The 23,175-nt window shown below is 37.2% G+C and overlaps 1 protein-coding gene across 1 annotated transcript in view; it reads right to left on the bottom strand.

The window, feature by feature from the left end:
• The window catches only part of WDR17 (WD repeat domain 17), a 65,012-nt gene that overhangs the window by 2,828 nt on the left and 39,009 nt on the right, over positions 1 to 23,175 (bottom strand). Inside the window, exons 12-29 of the mRNA XM_040597897.1 lie at positions 22,506 to 22,670; positions 19,166 to 19,368; positions 18,886 to 19,035; positions 18,648 to 18,778; positions 16,762 to 16,887; positions 14,365 to 14,520; positions 14,015 to 14,079; positions 13,477 to 13,609; positions 11,942 to 12,033; positions 10,963 to 11,062; positions 9,658 to 9,797; positions 7,339 to 7,359; positions 6,261 to 6,372; positions 5,391 to 5,532; positions 5,202 to 5,304; positions 4,232 to 4,333; positions 1,749 to 1,844; positions 1,385 to 1,568 (exon numbers count right to left, since the gene is read on the bottom strand). Coding sequence (XP_040453831.1) covers positions 1,385 to 1,568; positions 1,749 to 1,844; positions 4,232 to 4,333; positions 5,202 to 5,304; positions 5,391 to 5,532; positions 6,261 to 6,372; positions 7,339 to 7,359; positions 9,658 to 9,797; positions 10,963 to 11,062; positions 11,942 to 12,033; positions 13,477 to 13,609; positions 14,015 to 14,079; positions 14,365 to 14,520; positions 16,762 to 16,887; positions 18,648 to 18,778; positions 18,886 to 19,035; positions 19,166 to 19,368; positions 22,506 to 22,670 — 2,221 coding nt within the window. The remainder of the gene's footprint in view (positions 1 to 1,384; positions 1,569 to 1,748; positions 1,845 to 4,231; positions 4,334 to 5,201; positions 5,305 to 5,390; positions 5,533 to 6,260; positions 6,373 to 7,338; positions 7,360 to 9,657; positions 9,798 to 10,962; positions 11,063 to 11,941; positions 12,034 to 13,476; positions 13,610 to 14,014; positions 14,080 to 14,364; positions 14,521 to 16,761; positions 16,888 to 18,647; positions 18,779 to 18,885; positions 19,036 to 19,165; positions 19,369 to 22,505; positions 22,671 to 23,175) is intronic.

Here is a 23,175-nt window from a genome sequence, read left to right as displayed (position 1 = left end):
CATATTTCATTGTGTCTGACGTTACCTGTGCTGATTTGTGTGCTTCCCCATATGCAAAACCCCCCAATATAATGCCTCCAATGAATTGTTTGAAAACATGGAGTCTGCATGCAGTCTGCAGAATAATTTCACATGTTCACTGTAAAAAGGACAAAATACTAATTTATCTGATGGAAGAGGAGCTATTTGCTAATTACTTCCACTTGACAAAATGTGGTCTCAAAGCTGCAGTTCAGATAAGGAGTGCTTTCTTGAAGAGTTAAGCTCTCCAGACTTGCTACTTAAGGCTTACAAAACACAATTTGTAAACTGCAGTTCAGCTACTATACCTTAGTTAATAAATACTAAGTGATTAGTGAGCTGATCTGCATGCCTAAGGCAATGACTCCTAATGTTCACTAATCCAGAAATATGTAGATGACACGGATAGCGTAGATGACGAGCCGGTGACACCATGTTTGCTATTCTTGTTGGATGGATCGTAACAAAGGTGGCTGTACGTGGCTGTTCGCAGATGTTGAGAGTAAAGCCATAGCCGGGGACCACTGGTCTAACATGGAAGTGTTGGCAGCAAGTTTTTTTAGACTTGATGGTGTGCAGTTGTGAATTTTGTTCATCTCTGAAGTCCCACTAGCATTTTCCAATCTCCAGTTTCCGACACAAAACTCTCCCTGTTAATCCCTGAACAAGCCCGTTACTTTTCGGGCTGGGATGTTGCACTGGACAGAAGAAACAGAGTCAGCCTCCTACAAGGGAGCAAATTCACACTGAGGCACTGCCTGGAGACAGGAGCCCGAGAGTAGTGTTTCCAGGCTCTGTGACTCTTCCCTTTATGGAAATAACAACATATACCAAGAAGTACGGTATATACTTATATATGGCATATATTAGGACTAGTATGTTTTGATCATAAATTCTATGCAAGTAATGATCGCATATAGTAAGGAATCACTATATTTGATCTTCTAATATCTGACTTTGATTAATCATGATTTACAAGTTTTATAGTATACATTTCCCTAATGATGAATACTAACAGAATAATGTTACTATGTGGTTGAAGATAACTAATTTCCTGGTTTTTATTCAAGCTGTGGTGAGGTAGTAGATAAGAAGCTACATGCACTTTAGACAGAATATTTGGCAAAGGAAATCTGTCTTTCCCATGGAAATTAAAAAGTTTCGGATTGGGAAGCTGGGCAATTATTTGATTGGACAATTCTTCATATGGCCTTTCTTGTATAACAGATGTCAGCGCTTGGCCTCTTTCACTTCTGCTACTATGAGAACAGGGAAAACATTTTTCCTCCCCAGTGATACGCCAACCTCACCACTGGTCAATACCATCACTGAGAAAGAACACGTCAGCGCTCTGAAACCGTACCTGTATCCTCAGCCCTGTCAAACAAGAAACGTGAACATCTGAATGACTAGGCAGATTTGATCCCGTGACGTAGTCGGGCCCAACCATTCCTTTCAGAGGCTCCTCCTGTATTCGTGACACCAGCACTGAATACACCGTCCTCTGCCATTCAGACGGCGGGGTGCACTGCAATTCACCGGTAGGCCTGTGAGCAAAAGACACCTGTTTCTCAACGATATCTCTTCATTTGTGTTAAAAATGAAGACACAAAGTACTCATTTTTTTACATTCCTATTCAGATTTTACAAAGGAAATACTGTACTTGCAACTAAACAGTGAAATACCAATAGTCTCATTGATGGTAATTTTATATTTTTCCACCTACTTGTTTAATTGAGTACAAGCTCTCCATGCATCTAGTTCCTCAGAAAGCTGTTCAATTTTCAAAGGTACAGATACTTCCCGTCTTTTTAAAAGCTGACTGAAAAGGAATGCAAGTAATTGAAGTCCAAATCATTTCTAATAGTGATTATTTTCTTAGAAGTAAAACAAGACAGACAGTAGTAATACAAAACTAATTTTTTAATTGGATATGGAAATAACTTTATGGAAATATATTGATCCTTCACAATAATCACTATATTAAACCTTAGAAATATTAAATTACTACACATAAAAGTATACATTTTTATTTAAGTTTGGGTTTAGTTATCCCTATTTACACCACCTTATTAAAACTGTCTTCAACTAGCTCTATTTTTTTTTTTCTTTGAGGCCATTCTATATTTTAGGAATATATGCATTCTTATTTCTTAATAATGACAACTTTACTAAAAATAAGGACCCATTTTGCCTATATACAGTAGATATGATAAAAACACAGTTAGAGTAACATGGTTCAACACATGCTCTGGGACAGCCTTGTTTCACCTGATTACTTGTGGAAAAGAGTTTCAAAAATTTTGCCATGGATGCATTTTTTATTTATCAAAATATAATACAAGGGTCAGTTATTACCTGACCTAATTCAGCAAACTTCCATTTGTGTTGGGATGCCTTAAAAATGTCCAATTTAAGCATGTAAGTGTCCAGTTTAAATGGGATGAAATCTAATAATCTACGAATCCTGAAAATATTGGGGGCAATCTGAGAAAAAGAAAATTAAAGCAGTATCGTTCTGTGGTTCTTTAAACCCCAGGAAAACATGAAGCTTGACAAGCCAAAGTATCACAAACTGAGTCTCAAATATAGCTTGTTACTAGTCTATTAATTTCCATATCAGAATAGCCCTTCTGGAAAAGGTTATATTTCATCTTCTTGTTTTCCATACATTAAGTCTGACTGCTCCGGAAAAAAAACCACAAACAAACAAAAAACCAAAACCACCAAACAGTTCTTTTCCCTTTTCCCTACCTCTCACCATGTTTCAGAGATGAGGATGACTAAGAGGAAAGGAGTGCTGTTGAGACATCTGCTGAAGAGGACTCAAAGAAAAGGGGCAAATGCACAATTCTAAGATGTGTTAAATTTATGTTGTTTAATTATCTTTGGCAGGCAATTCTGATAAAGTGTCAGGAGGTGCAGGAAAGCTCAGAATTCAAATAAGGTGGGAAAGGACTGGACAACATACATGTAACATTTATTTTTGATGCAGAGATAAATGAGCTGATATAGCAAAGCTACAGTGGTCAGTTAGAGCAGCTAGGGGAGAAGTAACAGCTAGAAAAATACTAACACAGCTTTCACTATGAAATCAGTGACAACCTGGTGTGACACCCAGCAAGTCAGGTGACAAACCCAAAAGGATCTGACAGTCCCAAATTGTAAGAGAGAAATGGACATGAGTCAGCTGGATGGTAGTACCGTAACCAAACCAGACAGGAAGCCTAAACAATTGTGGTTGTACTCTGAGGAAGGAATACTAAAGTATTGCATGCAAGCCTGTTTTATTTACCAGATAACATAAAGATTACTGATCTTCATCAAGTCTACTGATCAAGTCTAAGTTGGTTGGTTCAAGTCCAAGTGGGTGAAGCCAAGCCTGGTCAAGTCAAGTGGGCTTGGTCAAGTGAAGCCGAGTCTAGTCAAGTCAAGTGGACCAAGTCAGGTCACTTAGTGGGTTGGGTAAAGTCAAGGCAAGTCCAGTCACGTCAAGTGAGCCAAGGTAGGACATGTGAAGTCATTGAGGTCAAATCAAGTCAATTGGTTTGGGCTGAGCTGTTTCAAGTTAGTCAAGTCTAGTCAGGTGGGCCTAGCTGGGTCAGGTAAGTCAGGTGACTGGTTGGGGTTGAGGTGGGCCAAGCAGGCAGGACCAGACCAGGTTGTATCAAGTGGGCCAGGTCAAGTGTATTAACGCCTGGGAACATTAGTTCACTCAGTAACAGAAAGGAACATTAACTCATTGAGTAACAAAAGGTCAAGCCAAGTTTCTTAGTGGGAATCAAGCTAGTGCCCAGTCATGAACTCTAAATGCAAGTCCTTTTTGCTATGGAGCAATTCTTGGCAGATGGTCTACACATCAACACAAGATTAGAACTGTTACAGTGAACATATAATCATGCATGGAGGTAATGCTGAATACTCATCTACTTCTACAAGTTTGTCTTACAGAATTAAGAATTTGCCTGAAATCTGGGATTCATAATTTGCTGCATTAACTCAGAAACTTCTACGTGTATAACGCATAAAGAAAGTAGAGAAAGAGTAGAGAAAGTTTTATATGCAGGTATGGGTAAAACCCTTCAACTTTATAACAGAACTGGGAACTCAGATACTTTTTTTTACCTTTTTTTTTTTTTTTTTTTTGAGGGGGTGTGTGTGAAGCAGGAAGTAGGGACAATGCACGGCATACAGAAAACATAATATTACCTTGTATACTCATAAAGTGCAGGTACAATGCTATTGTACTGTCTTCTGATAGCAAGTAAAGCACCAATGTAACCACATAAAATCAGCAACTCATTCCGAAATCTGTAAGTTGACAAGTATTAATCATGAACAAAACCAAGCCTTTGCAAAAACATTAAACAAACTCATATTCCAATTATAATTTTAAAACCTAATTTATCCACCCATCTTTTGTGGAGAATATATGATTTCTCTTTATGCTTACTTTCTGTGTGTTGTAATTGTTACAAGAAACTCCATCCGCTTTATACTGATCTCAATTAGTAAATTTTAAATAACACATACAACAGATAGTTATTAAGCATAATCATGTAAAGTTACAAAACCAATGTCGCTATGACCTTTGAATGTGATAAAGCTCTAAATGTAAATAAAATTGCCCCTCATATTAGTGTGAACTTGGGTTTTGCCAAGTTCTCCCACAGGCTGCAGGTAAGAGTTACGCTTTTTGCTCCTTCTAGGTCTTCACACATACACCTGTGCAGTCATAGCTTCAACCACCTGTCATAAAGGTGAACCACAGCTATCCAGCTATTTTAAGAGTTAATTCTGAGAATGACAGCTCAAATTTCCTTAAACACTTTAACATAATAACCCATATTGTGTCTGGCACCACTGCTCTTCTCCTTCAGGAAACTGAAACCAAGAGCTTATCAAAGTGAGATTCTTCACTCATTGTAAATGCCCCACAGAGAATGAAGCAGTAAAGTATCTTTTTTCTTCTTGCCAAACCATAAACATCGAGGAGAATTCCACATTCTGTTCTCCAGATTGGGAACTAGCCTGCTTGCTGAAGTTCTTCTGTACCCCTCTTCTGATAAATAAAAAATGATACTAACAGTGTACATATATATATATATATTTTTTTTTTAATTCCAGAAGTTTCCTTTAATGAAAATTCCACTTTTATAAGTAAGGAAAATATACTTACTCACTGCATTTATGCAACACTAATCGTTCAGTGCGTATGTAACTTAGAAGATCAAGATATGGACAAACTGAATCTAAAGTCCAATCTGAGCCACAAAGTTGTTCTGTTGAAAAACAAACAAAAATACCTCAAGAAGCAAGCTGTACAAATGACTTAGGCTTTAAAAGGTTTCTTCATCCAAGTATCTACCTTTCACGTACTGAATGCCAACAGGGAGAGCCTTTTCAGGTTCTGTGCTTAACAAATAGTACTTTATAGTTTCAAATATATCCCCATCTGCCTGAAATGTCTCTGCCAACCGCATACATTCTTCTACATCAGGAAGATTACACTGGAAAACAAAGATTTTGCCAAAGAATTACTGTAACATTCAAGCAATTCTCTAAGATGCAGAGATACACTGAAGTTTGCACATAACAATAAGATCAAACGTTCTCTGAAAGAATAGTCATGATTTGAAGCACATACCTGCATATAACGTGCATTAAGAAAGTCATCTAGATCAGAGAACAACATAGAAGGAGAAGGTTCTGCAACTTTAATTTAAGCAGTATCAGTTTCCATTGCTAATGTTTTTGTGAACCTTTAACTACTGTTTAATAGATATGCAGTCTGGGTTGAACCTTAAGGAAGTTAGTGGAGCAGACCCAGCTGAAGAGGAAAGTGGTGATTTAAAGGAAATAATAGGCATAAAATGTAAACCCAGTTCAGGATAGTACAGAAAGCTGAGGTGCCAAGACATGATTAGGCTGCACTTCAGTGATGAGGAGGTTATAAATCATACTGACAGGTAATTCTGAAGATCATAAGCTATTTCAGGAAATAACCCACGTCATTGAAAGACTACACACAGAGTAGACTTAAAGAACTAAAGTTCTTGTGCAATACCAAAAATGAAGTCAACGAGGACTAAAAGAGCAAAAAAGGATATGTAACGTATAAGACCATTAGTGACAAATTTATCCTACAAATGTATTTGGCCTTCAGTTTTCTGAAATAAGTATACAAATCAATACATAACCCCTTGTTAGCATTCAGGTAAATTCTTTTTTGTCATACCTTTTCATGCAAGTCACTTATTTCTGCTGCGCATCCCGGATAAAAAGCACATAGTTTTACTAACTGCAGTTTATTATCAGGAATCATCATAAGAAGATCAGCTGCTAAATCTCTGCACAAACAAAAAATGACATGTAGTTATTCTTGATGGTTTTTAATAGGAGGAGACTGTTTTCTCTTTTACATTCCTTTTACAAAGAAGAGTTTACAAAAAAACCCAGCAACCCAACAACTATTTCCAGAGAAGAGCAGAAGCAACCTCAGTCTTGGAGACTGGTGCACTAAATGAGGCTTAATGTATTTATTTGGAATACATGTGTTAATTTTCTGTTGCTTTAGTTGGCTGAACTAAACAGCTGTGCGATCCTAAAGCATCAGAACCACCTCAAAGTGAGATGGGTGTATATGTGAGCAGGGATGGGAAGGTAGAGTAGGGCCCATCCCGTATGAAAGAAGGAAGGATGTTCATGTGGCTCTGTGTCATGAAATCATCCTCAAACTTCCAGGATAGAGCTCCATGTCATCAGTAAAAAGCATCTGTCAGTCATCCAGAAAGGCTAGTGCTTTGTGACATTACAAAAGAGATTAAACAAGAAAAAAAGGTGACACCTATTTTCATCCTTCTGAAAGAAAAACTGCTTTAACTGACATTTCTCAAATATTCCTAAATTTTTACCATTTGTTACCCCCTCCTTAACATAACAAGCAGCACTAGGGAAAACATGGAAATATTAAGAAATTATTTTAAAACAATTATTCTATTGAGCATTTAATAACCAATTATTCTGGTTGTTCTATAACTCTTCTAATCATGCTGGCATCATTTCTCCTGTGACCCACAAGACTGACTTGCGCCTATGTAAGGCAAAAACTCTGACCGAGTTCCCTTGGATTTTCAGAATGTGGTCCTTGGCTTAAAAATATTCAAGTAAGCTACTGTCCAATATTTACAGCTTTACTTTACTTTAAAGTAATGATCACAATTTAAAAATTAGAACACTTAGTTCAAGCTTATTGTAAGCATTAGTACAGTCACACGCATTTCAAATCTCTCTCTACATATAAAGAAGCAAAATACCTGTATCCAAGTGATGGAAAGCTAAAAGGAAGACATTGAAACAGTAATGAACAAAATTTTGTTTTGTATTCTTACTTTATGAAGGAAAAAAATCTAATAGAAAATAACTGAACTACAACAGCAGATCTAAGGGTCAGGTTAAACAGACTTTAGCAATGGAAAAATAGCTTGCCAATGCCTTTTGACAATCTAAAGAAGCTAATGCCAAAAGGTCTTTGGAAAAATCTGTTATCCTATTACTATGCAATAGCTGCTTTTCCAAGTTACAGACAGGCTCTTTCAGAATATAGGATATTTCACAAGTTCTTAAACTATTTTCAGGATCAGTTACTCATATGTACTCATCTTCATAGGCAATTTAAACATCTTTTTTTAAGTGATTAGAAATTGCTCGGCCAAAAAATTGAAATAAAGTGTTTATTTAAAAAACAAAGAAGCCAACAAACTGCATTACCTGGAATGTTTGGTTTTTTTAATAATCAACTGTCAGTATATAAAGAACAAAATCAGGTGGCTAAGTCTCGAGTAAAATACCACTAGCCTTCTGAATAGCAGAAGGTTGCTTTTAGTAATATTTAGGTACTAAACACAAAATGAAAACTGTGTTCTTAAACACTCACACATTTTTCCAAGGCTGTAAATTCAGAAAGATGGGGAAGGGCACAAATGTTTAGTATGACTTATTCTGATTTCTTATTTTAGGGTACTTCTACAAAAAAATCTCAAAACCAAAACAAAACCGAAAAAACCCAAAAAAACAAATTTCCACCAATTACTGATTTCATTAGTAACCCATCAAGGTCCTTTTGGTATTCCTTGAGCTGTCTACACCTAAATTAGGTGTGTCCCTGCAATGAAATGTTCCCAATAGATGGATATCCCTAAGCCTAACAACCAGTAAGAACAAAAAAGGAGCTTTTCAAATATCAGAGGCCCTGGAACTCCAACTTCCCCACACATGATCTTATACATGCAGCAGACTGAGGGGTATTATGATGTGCCAGTATCTCTTTATTACAAAACACAAATAGATTCAGGAGTATCTGATCTCCTACAGAACAGAAAAACATGCTGTAATGGCTGCAAATTAGAACCCAGGATTGCAGGGTGTAGCTGCAATAGGTGTTCAGTATAGTACATGAAACCCTGTGACAAATCCAGATGTATACTTGGGCAATATGCAGTACATCAATTTAAAACTTTATCATGTATACCATGTAGTGTACACATGCCATAACTTTACAGAAGTTTTATGTACATACACACAAATGCCATACTATTATGCCAGTGCTCCTATCAGAGGCTACATAAAAATCATTCTTCACAATAAAGGCAGGGAGATCAGAGAAGGATCTTCAAAGGCTTTAAAAGCTGCAGATGGAGTTGCCAAAACAACCCCGTTAGAACTGGCGCAATGCAGACACGCTAAATCCTTGCAAAAGCCAAGCAGCAAGTCATCCGTTTCCTGGTTTATCTTTTTCTACAATAAAATTGCATAAGGCAAGTGAAATGCTCTGTAGAAAGGAGTTGCACTGTTTCTCCCAGGCTACCTCTAGATACTTAAACAAATACCAATCGTAGCAGAAAAATTGATGCTCAATTGCAATATCTGTTTAAGCACACGTTTTCTTTCAAATGTTAATTCTGAAACACCTGTACAGCTGCCAAGTATACCTTGGGAAGATTTTCTGCTTTTCATTTGTAGACAAAAACCAGACCAAAACTGTATCCTTCAAAGTAAAACCACAAGAAGGAAAAGAAAATTTACCAGAGGTAAAGTTTCCCCATATGCAACAGAGAAATTACTCCTGCAGAATTAAATAGTAATCCTGTTTCATCCTTAAATCTTGTCAACTGTCTTGTATTCCTAACACCAGTATAACTCCTCTGCCTCTTAATTTTTTATATTTTTCAAGCAAGTACTTAAAAATCACTTCACACATCCTACTGAAGTTTCTGTTCCTTTTGACTTTATAATTAAATTCTAGCCTTGCTTTGTCTGGAGCAGTCACTTTCACTCAGCACAGACTAGGACTTGCTATGCTACCTATTGCCCAAGTACCTAGGGTTTTTTCAGCAGGTTTCATGCTCTGTTTGACCATAACTCTTCTCTCATTTACCACGCATATACAACGTATTTTGAGATTAAAGCAGAACATTTGCATGCCCTGTACTTCAAAGGTCTAATACAGCAATTCTTATTCTACCTACCCATGGTGGTTTGCTGTCTATACAGGTTTCAGAACGAAACGACTTTATCGTTTCGTCAGGGGTGGGGGTGGAGGGTGGGGAATAATCTTTGGATTAAGAAATTCTTACCATGTTGTAACTGTCATACATTTTCTTGCCAGTAATTCTAGGGCATAATGTGTTGCTTGTGCTGCACTTTCTCCTAAGACAGTACCCACACTGATTGCCAACTCCAGTTCATTTCCACGAATCAGGTTTGCCATCGCAAGCTTGCTCAATGAAAAAATTACATCATTAAGGGACACAAGCATTTCTGGGGATTCACCATTTTGAGCATATGACATTCATGAGACTGCTTTTTACAGAAGGACAAAATATGCATTAATTAAAGCAATTTTATATATAATTAAGGTCTCCCGAATGAGTAAATAATTGTGCACCACACGATAATCAGTTTTTAAATAACCAAACAGATTTCCTTTAGCAGAATCTTCCTTTAGTAAACCAAAGAGGTTACATAAATATCATAACTAAAAAACATGATAGCAATTCCTTCTAGTCTTAAGACATTAACTTTCAGACTATAGTATTTCCCCTCTTTTTTGAAAGCAGACTCAAAAAAAGAAACCAAACCAGGAAGGCTCCTGTTCTGACCCTTCCTGGGACTCTGGGGTTGCTGATAGGCATAGCAGAATATTCAACAGTAAAAGACTACTCAATAACTTGAAATATGTCTATTTTGAAATACAGACATTAACTGATTACTGTTTTCTTTCTGAACAGCTCATTAAGATGGAATTTTATTTATTCTGAGGGATAGAGGAGCAAAAACATATTGAGTCAGCAACAACAAAATCCAGAGAACGAGGAAAAGAAGTAATTTGTAAAACCACAAACAAAATGAAAAATTAATAAAAAAAATTTCCTATATTTCATCCCTATTTTTGTACTGAGGGGTAGGGGGTTGTTCCTATTTACTTCATCATTTAGCCTACAAATTCAAGATAGAGATTGCATCTTTTGTAGCACAATGAAGTTCCAGTTCTGAATGGGTCTTCTGAGTCACCATAAATGGGACACAGTAATACTTATGTGTCTATGTATATATGTAAGGTACTTCTGTACCTTATATTTTCTAATATAACAAGATACTGTATATATAAAAATACAATTAAATAACAACATACTACTTTCTATGCATGACAGAAATCTTGAAGTTAATAGAATCAGGGAAGTTTTGCTACTAACTTGAATACTATAAAGATCAAACTCTATAAATATATACAAAGCAAATACCAAGTAAAAGTAGTACATTTTAGAATGTGGTACACACATTTTAAAAAACAGTTAAGATGTGGAGATGTAAAAAGGAAGTCAATGTTAGCTTTTCCATAGTTAAAGAGAAAAACAAAAGAAAACACCAAAAAAGATTACCTCTATATTTTCAACAGCCAGATGGCAACATGCTGCAAGCACTGCATGGCCATCCTGGAAATACCATTCTGCCAGCTCTTTACTGACCTTGTGCAGAAGCCTGCAAGAACAAAACATGAATTCTGCAAGATCACATAAATGTTGGAGCTCTTTGGCTCTTTATTTACTTACAAGTCACCACGTTTGCTTCTGTACCCTACAGTTTCTGTATTTGATTTACAGATAATGACAGCCCTAGCTTTCAAAATGCAGTTTGAGCTTCACCCCCCACTTATGCTGGTGCATATTCAGTAAGTCAGTTTCCCAAAATCTACATCAGTATGGACATGTCTCTTCAGATTAACAGAAGAAAAATGAAATATTTGGATACTCATTCTGTACTTGTAAACTCTACATAAATACCTAATTGCTCAAAACCTGCACATGTAAATGAAGTAATTACACAGCCTCCAAGCTGCTTTTGTTACTACACATATTACTTGATTATGTAATTTAGGATTCTCAGCACTCTTCTAAACAAAGAGAGATGCATGGTTTCTTTTATGGACACATACAATGAAAATATGGCCATTAGTTTATGTTGTCAGAAGCTTCACTGATGACAAACAGTGAAGCTTCAGGAGGAAAAGGTGCCTAAAACATAGTGTTAATGCTAAATCTTACTGAACTTACCAGAAGTTAAGTTAATATGCTACATATTTAAACATATTTAAGTGCATAGGAATGGTCCTTAAATATCAAGCAAATGAAAAGGATAATTATAATACATACATATGAAAAAATCTGTTTGGTGCCAGGAGGCACAGCAAGGGAATTATTCAGTGTAGTTGAGCATCAGTGAGTTAGTAACTGTTATACATACTAGAAGATGTAATATTTTCTTGTCAAATTCTACGTTGCTGATGCCAAATTAAAGCACTAAAGTTTATCTCCCTTGATGACTTTACTTTCTGCACTAAAATGAACTAGAACAACTTACTCGTTGTAATCATCTGTATTGTTTCCACCAGAATTTGAAGACCCACTTGTTGTGGAGAGTGGTGAAATCTGTATATTTCCCTCACAAGCTGCCTAGAAGTGAATATAAAAATGGATTAATGCACCAATCAAACTGATTATTCAATGTGATTTTTCACCACCACCCCCCCAAAAAAAAAAAAATCTAAGATCTGTAAAAAGCCTTCTAAAGCACGGTTATAAAAAAGGAAATATTTAAACAAATGAACTTATTCATAGCTAAATCTTAGACTAGTTTTATCCAGCCGTACAAGAAATTCTACAGAAGAGACCTCTTCCTTCCCATGCATTTGTACAGGATTTTTTTCCAGTATTTGAATACATTTAAAATGGACAGTGAGGAATACAACCTTGAGTTTTAAACCTCAAGGAACAAGTGGCTGTGAGTAAAGGATGAACTCCATAATACTCCTCAGTAGGCATGCTAGCAAATCTGCAAAGGTTTATACAGTGGCACAAGTTGAACCATTTTGTGCATGGCAATAAATTATTTCTAACATTAAATGAGAAGAGATCAGTGTGAGTTAAAAGGAAATTCTTTCATGTGCTTTAGGGTGTAGCTGGGATTGAAAGGCAAAGAAAAGTCCTGGTATTTTATTGCTTAATATTATCTGATTAAACTTTTGAGAAGAAGACTATTCTATGAATTGTAATAAAAGCAACCCCTTCAATGTGCCTCTCACAAATAAAATATTTCTAAAGCGTTAAGGTGCTTTAAGGTTCAAACACTGTTCTGTGCACTATTCAGCTACTATTAGAGGAACAACAAAGAGATAGACAATTTTTATAGGACAAATTCACATGTTTTTAAAATTTTATCTTTGAGGCAACTGAACTTTCAAGGACAGGCAGGCATGACAGAATGTATGAGCCAAATCTTGAGAGTGTATTTAGCAAACTATACTAAGCATGCAGAAATTAGTAAAAAAGAATAAAGAAATGGTGAGGCAGAGTAAAACAAAGTATCAGTCTCACATGTCTTGTGTGCTCTTTAACTTGTGTTTACATCAAGAAGCAGAAGGGATATATATGCTTTTGGTAATCTCTTTACTGTTTTTTGGATTAATTTAAAAGTTTGATTTCTTATACTGATTACTGCTGCAACTGAGCAGTATCACCCAAAGATTCTAGACAAAGCAGTATAACCAAGACCTCAGGAGAAATACAAGAGAAACCCTACACGTTTTTGATGTTGAGGGCAATACTGACCGCTGCTGCACATCAGGTTAATTTTCTACTTCAACCAAAAATGAATACATCAGTTTTCATTATGGGAAACTGATTGAAATTTAGAAGAATCAGGCTCAAAAACCTGTAAACATGAGACAGCTTTTTATGATTTCTGCATAAAGATCAGTCAATATAATATGAAAGAGTAGAGTATCATTACTTAGACATTTTGCAAAAGTGAACAGAGCTAGCCTATTAAATATGCTTGTCATCTTCAGTGTTAGAAAAACAGCTACATACATCTCCCACAGTTATATGTAACAATACCTGTGCAACAAGAAGAGCCTCTTTAAGCTGGCCTCTTGAAGTAAAAAAAGAAACTAGTTTCTCCACATCCCCGACAGCTATACAGTATGGAATGACATCATCACTTTCTTCCTGAATTAACTGGTCAGCTCTCCTAATTAAACAAATGGATAAATAAACAAAAAGTAAAATCTACATATATAATTGATCACTAACCTTATCTCTATGGTACAGGTGTTGGATGAAGCCATATAAAGTTCACTGAAACCCATCTGCCTTTCCAGACATGAGAAGACTTACTAACTGTCGATACTGCACTAAAGAGTTTACAGTTAAATGTTGCAATTTATGCTTAGCCCTTCACCTTGATTCCTGTACACAAAATCACTGCTGAAATTCTCCACAGTTCAACCCCAAAGCTTACTGAAGAAAAAGCAACGTCACTAGTATGCTGTAACAAAAGCCACGGACAACTGACACTAGTATCCATCCCTCCTACTTGCTTGTGTCATTTTAGGGACAGAAGCTACAATTCAGCGTCGTAATTTTATTACCTTACCTTTGCATTAACTTCCTCCAATATTTCATTGATACACCAGGTGCAACTGAGAGTGCTTTGTCCCACTAGAAGAAACAGCAATACATTTAACCTCATCATTTTATTTTATATAAAATAGCTGTATCTTAAACTAGTTTCATGTTTCTTCCATTAAAAATAAATTTGTCAAGAGGTTAAATAAGGTATGAGCTATGCATTTGACTGCACATGTTAAACATAACATAACTGGAGCAAGATTACTCTTTTCTGGACCTGTGACCCGTTTTATTACTACCCCATCTTCACTATGGCAGCTAGTTTTCAGAAACCTTCATACTTTATTGTTCTTCAGTAATGTTCTGGTATTTTACCTCTCCAAGTTCTACCATTAGTTCACAATATCGCTGAATTTGTCCTAATCTTAAATGTATTTCTGCAGCTTCTTTAAGCCTCTCCTCTTTGCTTGGTGCACCAATACCACCTCCAAACTTGGACATTTTTACTGTTGTCAGTTCTTGTGCCTTGGACTGAGGGGAAAGCAAAAAGATTAAAAAAAATATTAAAAAAATAATGGTTTTCTGTGATGAAAGCAAGTTTTCTTTAAGAATGAACTAGTGTCAAACATTACAATGGATTATAAAGGCTATCATTTAAGAAAAATTTTGAGAAAAGGCTAATTGGAAGAGATTATGAGATTACAGTGAACTAATCAGAAAAGTTTACAATGAGATTACAGTGAACTATATATATTAAAGTAACTGCATTAGTTTTGTTGCACACATTTTCCTCTATTATCTTCCTTTAATCTTTTTTATATTTTTTATTCTCAACCACATTCTTATATGTAATAGTAATTCACCCAGATGTCCATCATAAAAAACTTGACATTTTTGAAATTTCACAAAAAATATTTGTGAACATAAAACATACAGAACTAGAAACTGTACTTATAACTATTATAATGACATCCATATAAAGAAAGAATAAAGACAGTGGGCTCAGCCTGTGTCCTGATCTGTCATACTCCATTAACATTATAACTAATAAATTATTTATGCTCCCAACCACTAAAATTTTTATATTCTTTTAAGAGATAAGACTAAATTTCTCCATCTGGCAGTGTTTGAGAAACAAGCTGCAACAGGATCACATTTAACATTAAAAAAAAGGCAAAAGGAGCTTCGTATTTCAATAATTTTCAGTTGTTTAACTCTATCATCAACACATGCAAGATGGTGTTTGGTTATTCATGGCTTATGGCTTTATAATACCACATATGGAGGAGGGAGAACAAATTTTGAACATTCTTTATCAGTGAACTGCAATGTAGACTAGTGGCAGCTGCTGAGAAAGGCAAAGGATCTGTTTTGGGTTTTTTTTGTATGTTTTGTTGAGGTTTTTTTTAACAATATTACTTTTTTACTTGGCACCTGTATCTTTTTTTAGTTTTCATGCTCAAGTCGGCAGTGTATCCTCTCTGTTTGCTAGAAACAAAAGCCACACTTGTTCTAGGTCCCTACTTGATCACAAAATGTCTAGGTGCTGCACTGCTACTACCCATTTTCCTAAGGAAAAATTGGTATTAGCAGCCATACACAAGCAGCCAGCATCACTCTACTCCTAACTTTCTCTTAAAGTTCTCAGGCAAGATGCTGAGTCAGCAAAAAGACGATAAAAATGCTTTTAATTAACGTGAATGCTTCATCCAGATCACTGAATGCTCAGCAATTATTGTAGTTACTCTAGGTCACCCAAATTAGATAGCCATGAAATCATGTTGCAGGGACAAACTGACTGCTTGCACTTAACGAGTCAACAATTAACACCACCTTCTCAGGCTAACTGGCTGAGAAAACTGGTTTTTGGACACACATGCAGCTTCATAGTAGCTGAGCAGCTGCTATTAGTACAGTTGACATCACCAATAAAAAAATTCCATCACTTAAGAGTCAAGGTAGGACACTAAGAGTCTGTGATTTTGCAAAAGGGACAGCCTGCAACAGCAAACAGGTGATACCTGGCAGGTATTTAGCCCCGGAGGGGGGAGGTGGGGTGTTATGCATTTGCTGATCTATACCAATAGAGAGTATTTACTCTATTTCCAGCCCAGTCATTACAGTATGGGATTCTTTAGTATCCCTGAGAAGTCCCTGACGGAGCCACATATTCCCATATTCTGCAAAAATTGTATGTCTGGTTGCATATTCATAGACAAGACTACGAATAAATTCATGGCCTAGTACTTGAAGTTCCCATTTACATCTGAGTCACTCTTCAGCTGCCTATCTGTGTTCACAACGCTTATTGTTTTTTCATTCCTCCTTCCAGACAGCTACAGAGCATATTTCTGCTGACTCTCCATTTTCAGACATGAATTCCTCTGTCCCTGCATCTGAACATAACATTATGTTTATACAATCAAATAATTTGACTTTATTGAATATAGAAGTGCAATATATATAACAGGGAGGGCAAATTGGCTTCGTAGCTCACCCTGTAGCCATGCTTTCTTTGCAGTTTCCTTATTTAGAAAACTGCTTTTCTAGCTAATAACTGTCTTAGCATTTTAGCACTGAGTATGAAGTCACGCAGACTTAGCTAGATGCTGTTGTTCTAACAAACTAGTATTGCACAGAGAACTGATATTGCAAAAATATCTTTGGACATGAAACCGTGTCCCTTTTGTAAAGCATTAAATGTTATTTTTAAAGACAGAAATACTATATGGATTAACAACCATTTTCACATACCATCCATGCTTCACTTACCATTCTAAATCTAATGAGATGTTTCATATGCATAATTCCTTTACAGTAATTTTGTGGAAGCAAACTGTCATCCTGTCCTTTTATTACAGCAACCAAATCCCATAAATTTTTGCTGCCTCCTGGAGGCTAAAATTGTTAGGGAAGAAAAGAGTTGTATTACAGTAATGTTCAAAACAGAAACCTGAACTTATAAAGACAATGGAAAACATCTGTCAGGCAATTCCAAGAAACAGTTTCAGACCATTTCAGGATTAGAAGCTTTACTATGAAGACATGAATTAGTTAAAGATACTACAACTCCTTCAGGCTTCTTGAAGGCTGTGAAGATACAGCAAGATCCGTCAACATATTTTATTATGTGTGGACATAGTTGAGGGCTCACCATTAGTTTTCCCTTTTGCTTCCAAAGAAATACAAGCTATCTGGTGGCTCCTGCTGGCATAAACCAACATTCAGCTGCTGGGATGCAGGAGCTGCCCCAGTACTCATTTACCATTTTCTGTAAAGCAAAGGTGTAGGCCAGGTAAAAGACAACTTCCAGGCTCGACTGGCACAATCTGGTTTATTATCTTAGTATTAAATCTTAAAATAGACACACATGGCATAACTGTATATGCACAAAATCTTGCAGGCAATCAAGGTGATTTTTTTTAAAAAATAAATTTTAAGCATTTTTATTGGTCTAACACTTGAATCAATCCTTCTGTAGAACTAGGACAACGGTTTAACATTGCATGATGTCTAGAAAAGACTAAGTAATTAAAAGCTTAAAAAAAAAATCATTAAACTTTCAACCTGAAGGAGGTTTTCTAACAACAGGATTACAAGTTTAGAAGTCCAATTTTTTCTGAGCTAGTAGAAAGCAGAAGATCCTAATAGAGAAAAAAAAAAAAAAAGAAAAAAAAAAAGACTATATCTTCTTTTTTCAGTCCCTTAAAGCTCTTATTTGACTCCGCACAGTTTAAGTGGAACCCTATTTTCTGGACTCAAAAAGCACTGAAAACAGCTTATCAAAAAAAGATTCTGTTCTCGGAAAATTTTAATCTTGTAACAGTTTTCCTCTCAAATCAATATGGAACATCAAAATTTATAACTTCTTTAAAACAAGGAATTCCATAAAAATACATTTTTAAGAAAACAGGGAATTTCAAGATTTGTAATTGAGGAAGATTGTTTCAGCATTTCTAAATCATACACTTCAATTTAGCTAGAAATCCAAACTAGTGTTTTGGATGAACTAGGTATTGACTTAGACTACAACAGTGTTGACACAAGATGTAGTTCCAAGTCTTTTTTGTCCTTGTTCTGCCTCAAGCTCAGCTCCTATGCAGGTAAGCACTCACAAAGACCCAGCAGTTCATATTTTTAACTCAATTGCAGAGAGAGGCAGCAGTGATTTATAGGAAATATCACTCTGCAGTGGAATAAAGGCAATGGATGGATAGTGGGGCATCCAGACATACAGCTCCTACAAGGTAATACAGCAGTTTTCGCACTGACACTTGGGCAGTTCAAACCTTATCTGTAATGCGGGTGTCCCTTTGATGGCTTAAAATTAAAAACTCCAATGTAGTTTGATAAAACACATATTTTCATTTTCTTCAGTAGAAAATTCTTGTCAAATCAAACCTTTCCTATGGAAAATTAAATTATCCCACTATCTCACTTTGTGAAAAATCGGTGTTCACAACTGACAAACAACTCAGTCATGGACATTTTTACATGTAGAACTGTTAAGATACAGATATGATTTCTGCATATTTGCTAAGCCACCTTTAAGAAAGAGAGAAAAACAAAAGTAGTAGAGAAGAAAAAAATTTCCATTTTGGAGACTGACTTCAGAAGAGAAAGTACGCACACTGACACCTTGTTTGCAGAATACTTACTGAAAAACATTCTGAAAACCACCTTAGTTTTTTTCCTCGAGGATTTCCTGTCAATTTTTCCACTTCTTGTTTAATATCCCTGGAAACTTTACCACACAGCAAAGGAGGAGCACCAGATTCCACAGCACGATCTAACACACACACACAAATTTATACATGAAGATTAAAAGAAAAGAAACAACCCCTGAGTATAGTAACATACAGAAAATTAAAACATTGGTATATACAATTTACTTACCTGTATTACCGATAATCTCATCCCAACATCTATCTGCTAAGATATTCATTTGTAGAGAGTGTATAAGAGGTGTCAGTGACCAGAGTCTCACAGTGGAGTCACGAGAGCAAGATGCCATAGTAAATGGACGACTAGGATGACATGTTAATCCTAATAGAGAGGGCATTTAAAAACCTAGTCAATTAAGTTTATCTAGTAACCAGTTGGATTATTTTATACATTTTAAAATATTTAAAAATGCATTTCAATGCCAAAATAAAAGAAAATTTTAAAATATTACCATATACATCTGCACCGTGATCATAAACTGTGTCCAAACATGTTCCATCTCTTGTGTCCCAGACTCGAATTGTATAGTCCCAACTGCCGGATATTAGAAGGTAAGGAATTTCAGGATTCCACATCAGTCCCCGTACCGGAGCTGTATGTCCACTAAGAACATTTATACAAGCATCCTGTGTATAATCCCATATTCGAACAGTACTGAAACACGATAAAAAAAGACCTATGTCCATCAAATCATCTACTGAAATTCGATTAATCCTTTACTTCAGCAATATTCTAAACTTCAAATTTATCAGAGTATTTGTTTGTAGTATGTTTATAGAAGTTGTAATAGGAGAAGCTGAAGCCAATGCCCTTCATGTTTAGGATGGGGTACAAAATACACTAGAGACGGTTCACCAGAGTAAGAAACTACTTCATCCACCCCAGAGTCTTTGAAATTCTCACATGCACCATTCTTACTGGTCAGTGAGAGAAAAAAGTTTGCTCATACACCTCCATGTGTAATAAATTTGTTTGTTGGGACTCTCAAGGGGAAAAAAAATAATCAAAGAAATACAAAGCGCAACTGAAAGATCTCTTTCCTATGGCTTTAACAGCCTCAAACTACAGATCCGTTAGTCTAACCTCAGTTCCTGGAAAACATACTGGGTACTATTGAAAAGCTTTTAAAGAATAATGCCATCATCAGGCAAAGGCACAGCCAACATGGGTTCACACAGTGAAAGTCCTGTTTAACTCATTTGATATTCTTCTATGATAAGGTCACCCACCTAGTGGATAAAGGGAGGGCAGTGGATGTAGTTTTCCTGGATTTTAGTAAGGCTTTTGATAGCATCCCTCACAGCACGTTCACGGACAAGTTGTCTAACTGTGGCACAAGCAGGTCCACGGTGCGCTGGGTGAAGAACTGGCTGAGCAGCAGGACTCAAGGGTTGTAGTGAATGAGGCTACATCTTGCTGGCAACTGGTTACCAGCAGTGTTCCTCGGGGTTCAGCTTGAGGGCCAGTCCTGTTCAAGGCATTTATCAACAATCTGCATGCAGGAGTTGAATGCACCATTAGCGAGTTTGTTCATGATACCAAAATGGGAGGTGCTGTTGATTCTCTCAAGGGACAAGATGCCTTGCAGAAGGATCTAGGCAGATCGGAGCATCGGGCAATGATTAACTGGATGAAATCTAGCAAGTCCAAACGCCAGATCCTGCAGCTGGGACGGAGTAACGCTGGGCACAAGTATAAACTGGGAGAGGAGTGGCTGGAGAGCCGCCCCGCAGAAGGGGCTCTGGGGGTGCTGGTGGGCAGCAGTGACCCCGGCAGCCAGGGGGGCAGACCCCATCCTGGGGGGCATCAACCAGCGTAACCAGCCGGTCAAAGGAGGCGACTGTCCCGCCGCGTTGGGCCATGGTGCAGCCTCACCCCGAGCGCCGTGGGCAGGCCTGGGCCCCGCCATTCAGGAAGGACGGGCAGGTCCCTGGAGGCCTCCAGAGGGGGACAACAAAGCTGGTGAAAGGGCTGAGGGCAGGTCCTGTGAGGAGCGGCTGAGGACTTTGGGGGTGTCTGGTCTGGAGGAAAAGAGGCCGAGGGGCGACCTCCTGGCTCTCTGCAGCTGCCTGAGGAGGGGCGGCGGAGAGGAGCGGGAGGTGCGGCGCTCTTCTCCATCCCTGGGAATGGTTCCCAGCTGCGCCAGGGCAGCTTTGGGCTGGACATTAGGAAGCGTTTCCGTAGGGAGAGGGTGAGCAAAGGCTGGAACAGGCTTCCTGGGGAGGTGCTCCGTGCCCCGGGCCTGCCCGTGTTTAAGGGGCATTTGGACGGTGCCCTGAAGAGCACGCTGCAACTCTTGGCCAGCCCTGAACCCGTCAGGCAGCCCGACTAGGTGGCTGCTGAAGGTCCCTTCCAACTGAAGTAGTTTATTATCTTCTGTCCTTCGAATGGGGCATTTGTCACATGGCAGAAGCAGACACCACACTATATCAAATTGTGAAACTCCCATCACAATTACACAAGTAATGAGAAAGAATTCATACCACCTTTCTCAATACTTTTTTCTTCCCTTTTAACCAAGTAAGTTTCCAACACTTCCTTTTATTTTCAATAGTTGCTACTGCTGGGTACATCTAATTGAGCAGACTGCAGAATTAGGAAGTTAAAAGTTCAGTTTCTTGAAAAGATCATTGTAATTCTGGCTAAATGATATTACATTCTCAAATATGTTAGCAAAGCTCACTAGTGAGCAAAGTCACCTATTACCGTTTCACTTGTGCTGCAAAGAGGCCGTTTGATGGACTTTGCATCACAAAGCAGAATCCACAAGTCAGAAGGCCATTGTATATATCTACCCGTATACAGTCCTACAACAACCTGTGCTCACGCGTGACCCTTGTGTACTGTTCCTATGTACTGTGTAAGCCTAGGTGCTAAACAGGTCATCTGAAATAGTTCTGAGTATGATTATGAACAGGAGCGTTACCAAGTACAACTCAAAAAATCACTTACTTTGTGTGTTACCTGGGACTAAGTTATCCAATGATCCCTTTCCCTCCGTAATCAAGTCTTATTACAGAGCCATGACTGGTAATTGAATCGGAATATCTCATGACACTATGAGAGAATTTTGGATTGACTACTTCTTGCTCACGTGAAACAGAGGATTTAAACACAAGTTCATTGTCAGGTTGATTTCTTTCATGAATCGTTACACTATAAACTAACAGATTTTGCTGCAAGGACAGACATCTAGTGCATGGTATCGGGGAAAGCAACAGAAGCCAATACTCCAAACTTGTGATCCTTTACAAAAACGTTTTGGATTCTAAGCCACTTTCCCTGCAGAGTATCACTGAAAAATCCATCCTCCTGTTTACCATAGTGTGATGTTGTCTCCCTAAAAAAAGGTCATAAACCCCAACAAAATAGAAGTACTTTGCACTCTAAAAATCTTCACAGATTCTGCTTAATTATACTTTTGAAAGACATCAAATAAGAGCAGGTCTTGCACTTGTATCTTTTGAGATAATGTAAGTGTGTGGTGTCCTCCTAGTAGTATTCCGGGGGAATAACAAGTATCAATCACTGACTCTACTCTTGGGAAAGCATTTGGAGAGTTGCATTGCTACAGCAGTTGTGATAATTTTAGGTAATCATCCTGCTGTTCAAATACTATATTAAGCTAACGGCAAAGCTACAGTCTGAATCTGAACAAGGCAGAGATTTAGTTTATTATTATATTATTCAGAGTCTTCAAAGGTGCCAGCACCAGTATAACTAAAGATCTTAAGTTTATCTAATGTTCCTGCTTGAGGCTGTAAGTTTTCTGATAGTTCAGAAATACACACCCGTCATCAGAGCCACTGCAGAGGATTCCTTCTCTCAGGGGTGACCACCGTACATGAAACACTTTTGCAGTATGCCCTGTAAAAACTTTCAGCGGCTGATCAGAGCTGGTTGCCAAGTAGTAAACACGAACATTTTTATCCTCACAACCAGTAGCTATCATATCTCTGCAAAATAAAAATAAAGTCCTCTAGTCACAGGGCTCATCAAAAGTACTTATGGGTTTTTTTAATTTAAAAATAAATGTGATGTGTATTTTGCAACTAACTTTAAGAAATAGCGTATTTTTGCTTCTCCTTTGTCTCTTTATGATGTAATTATTGATAACCCAATTAAACATACTAAACCAGAAAATAACCCAATAAAGATCCATTAGTTGCAACAGAGAACAGTATTTGCACTACAGTGCAAGCACTGACCAAGCACCCAGCGCTCAGCTGTTAATAAATTGGATTACTGTCTAATTGTTTTTTGACAAAAAGTTCTCATGTTGTTATTAGGGATTATCTGCAAAATCTACACATATCACAGTGTATTTAGTTGCCTGCTGTATCTTCAGCTTGTTAAATTAAAAGGAAGCCAATCTAAATCCTTCTTTCCTGCTACTGAATGTCTCTCTCTTTTTTTTTTTTTCTCTTTTTTTTTTTCCCCCCTCCATTATATATTCAGGCA

This window comes from Falco naumanni, chromosome 1 (genome assembly GCF_017639655.2).
Source record: "Falco naumanni isolate bFalNau1 chromosome 1, bFalNau1.pat, whole genome shotgun sequence".
In the NCBI taxonomy this organism is placed as follows: Eukaryota; Metazoa; Chordata; class Aves; order Falconiformes; family Falconidae; genus Falco; species Falco naumanni.
Note: the sequence above shows the minus strand (reverse complement) of the source record. Positions and strands in the feature narration are given on the sequence as shown.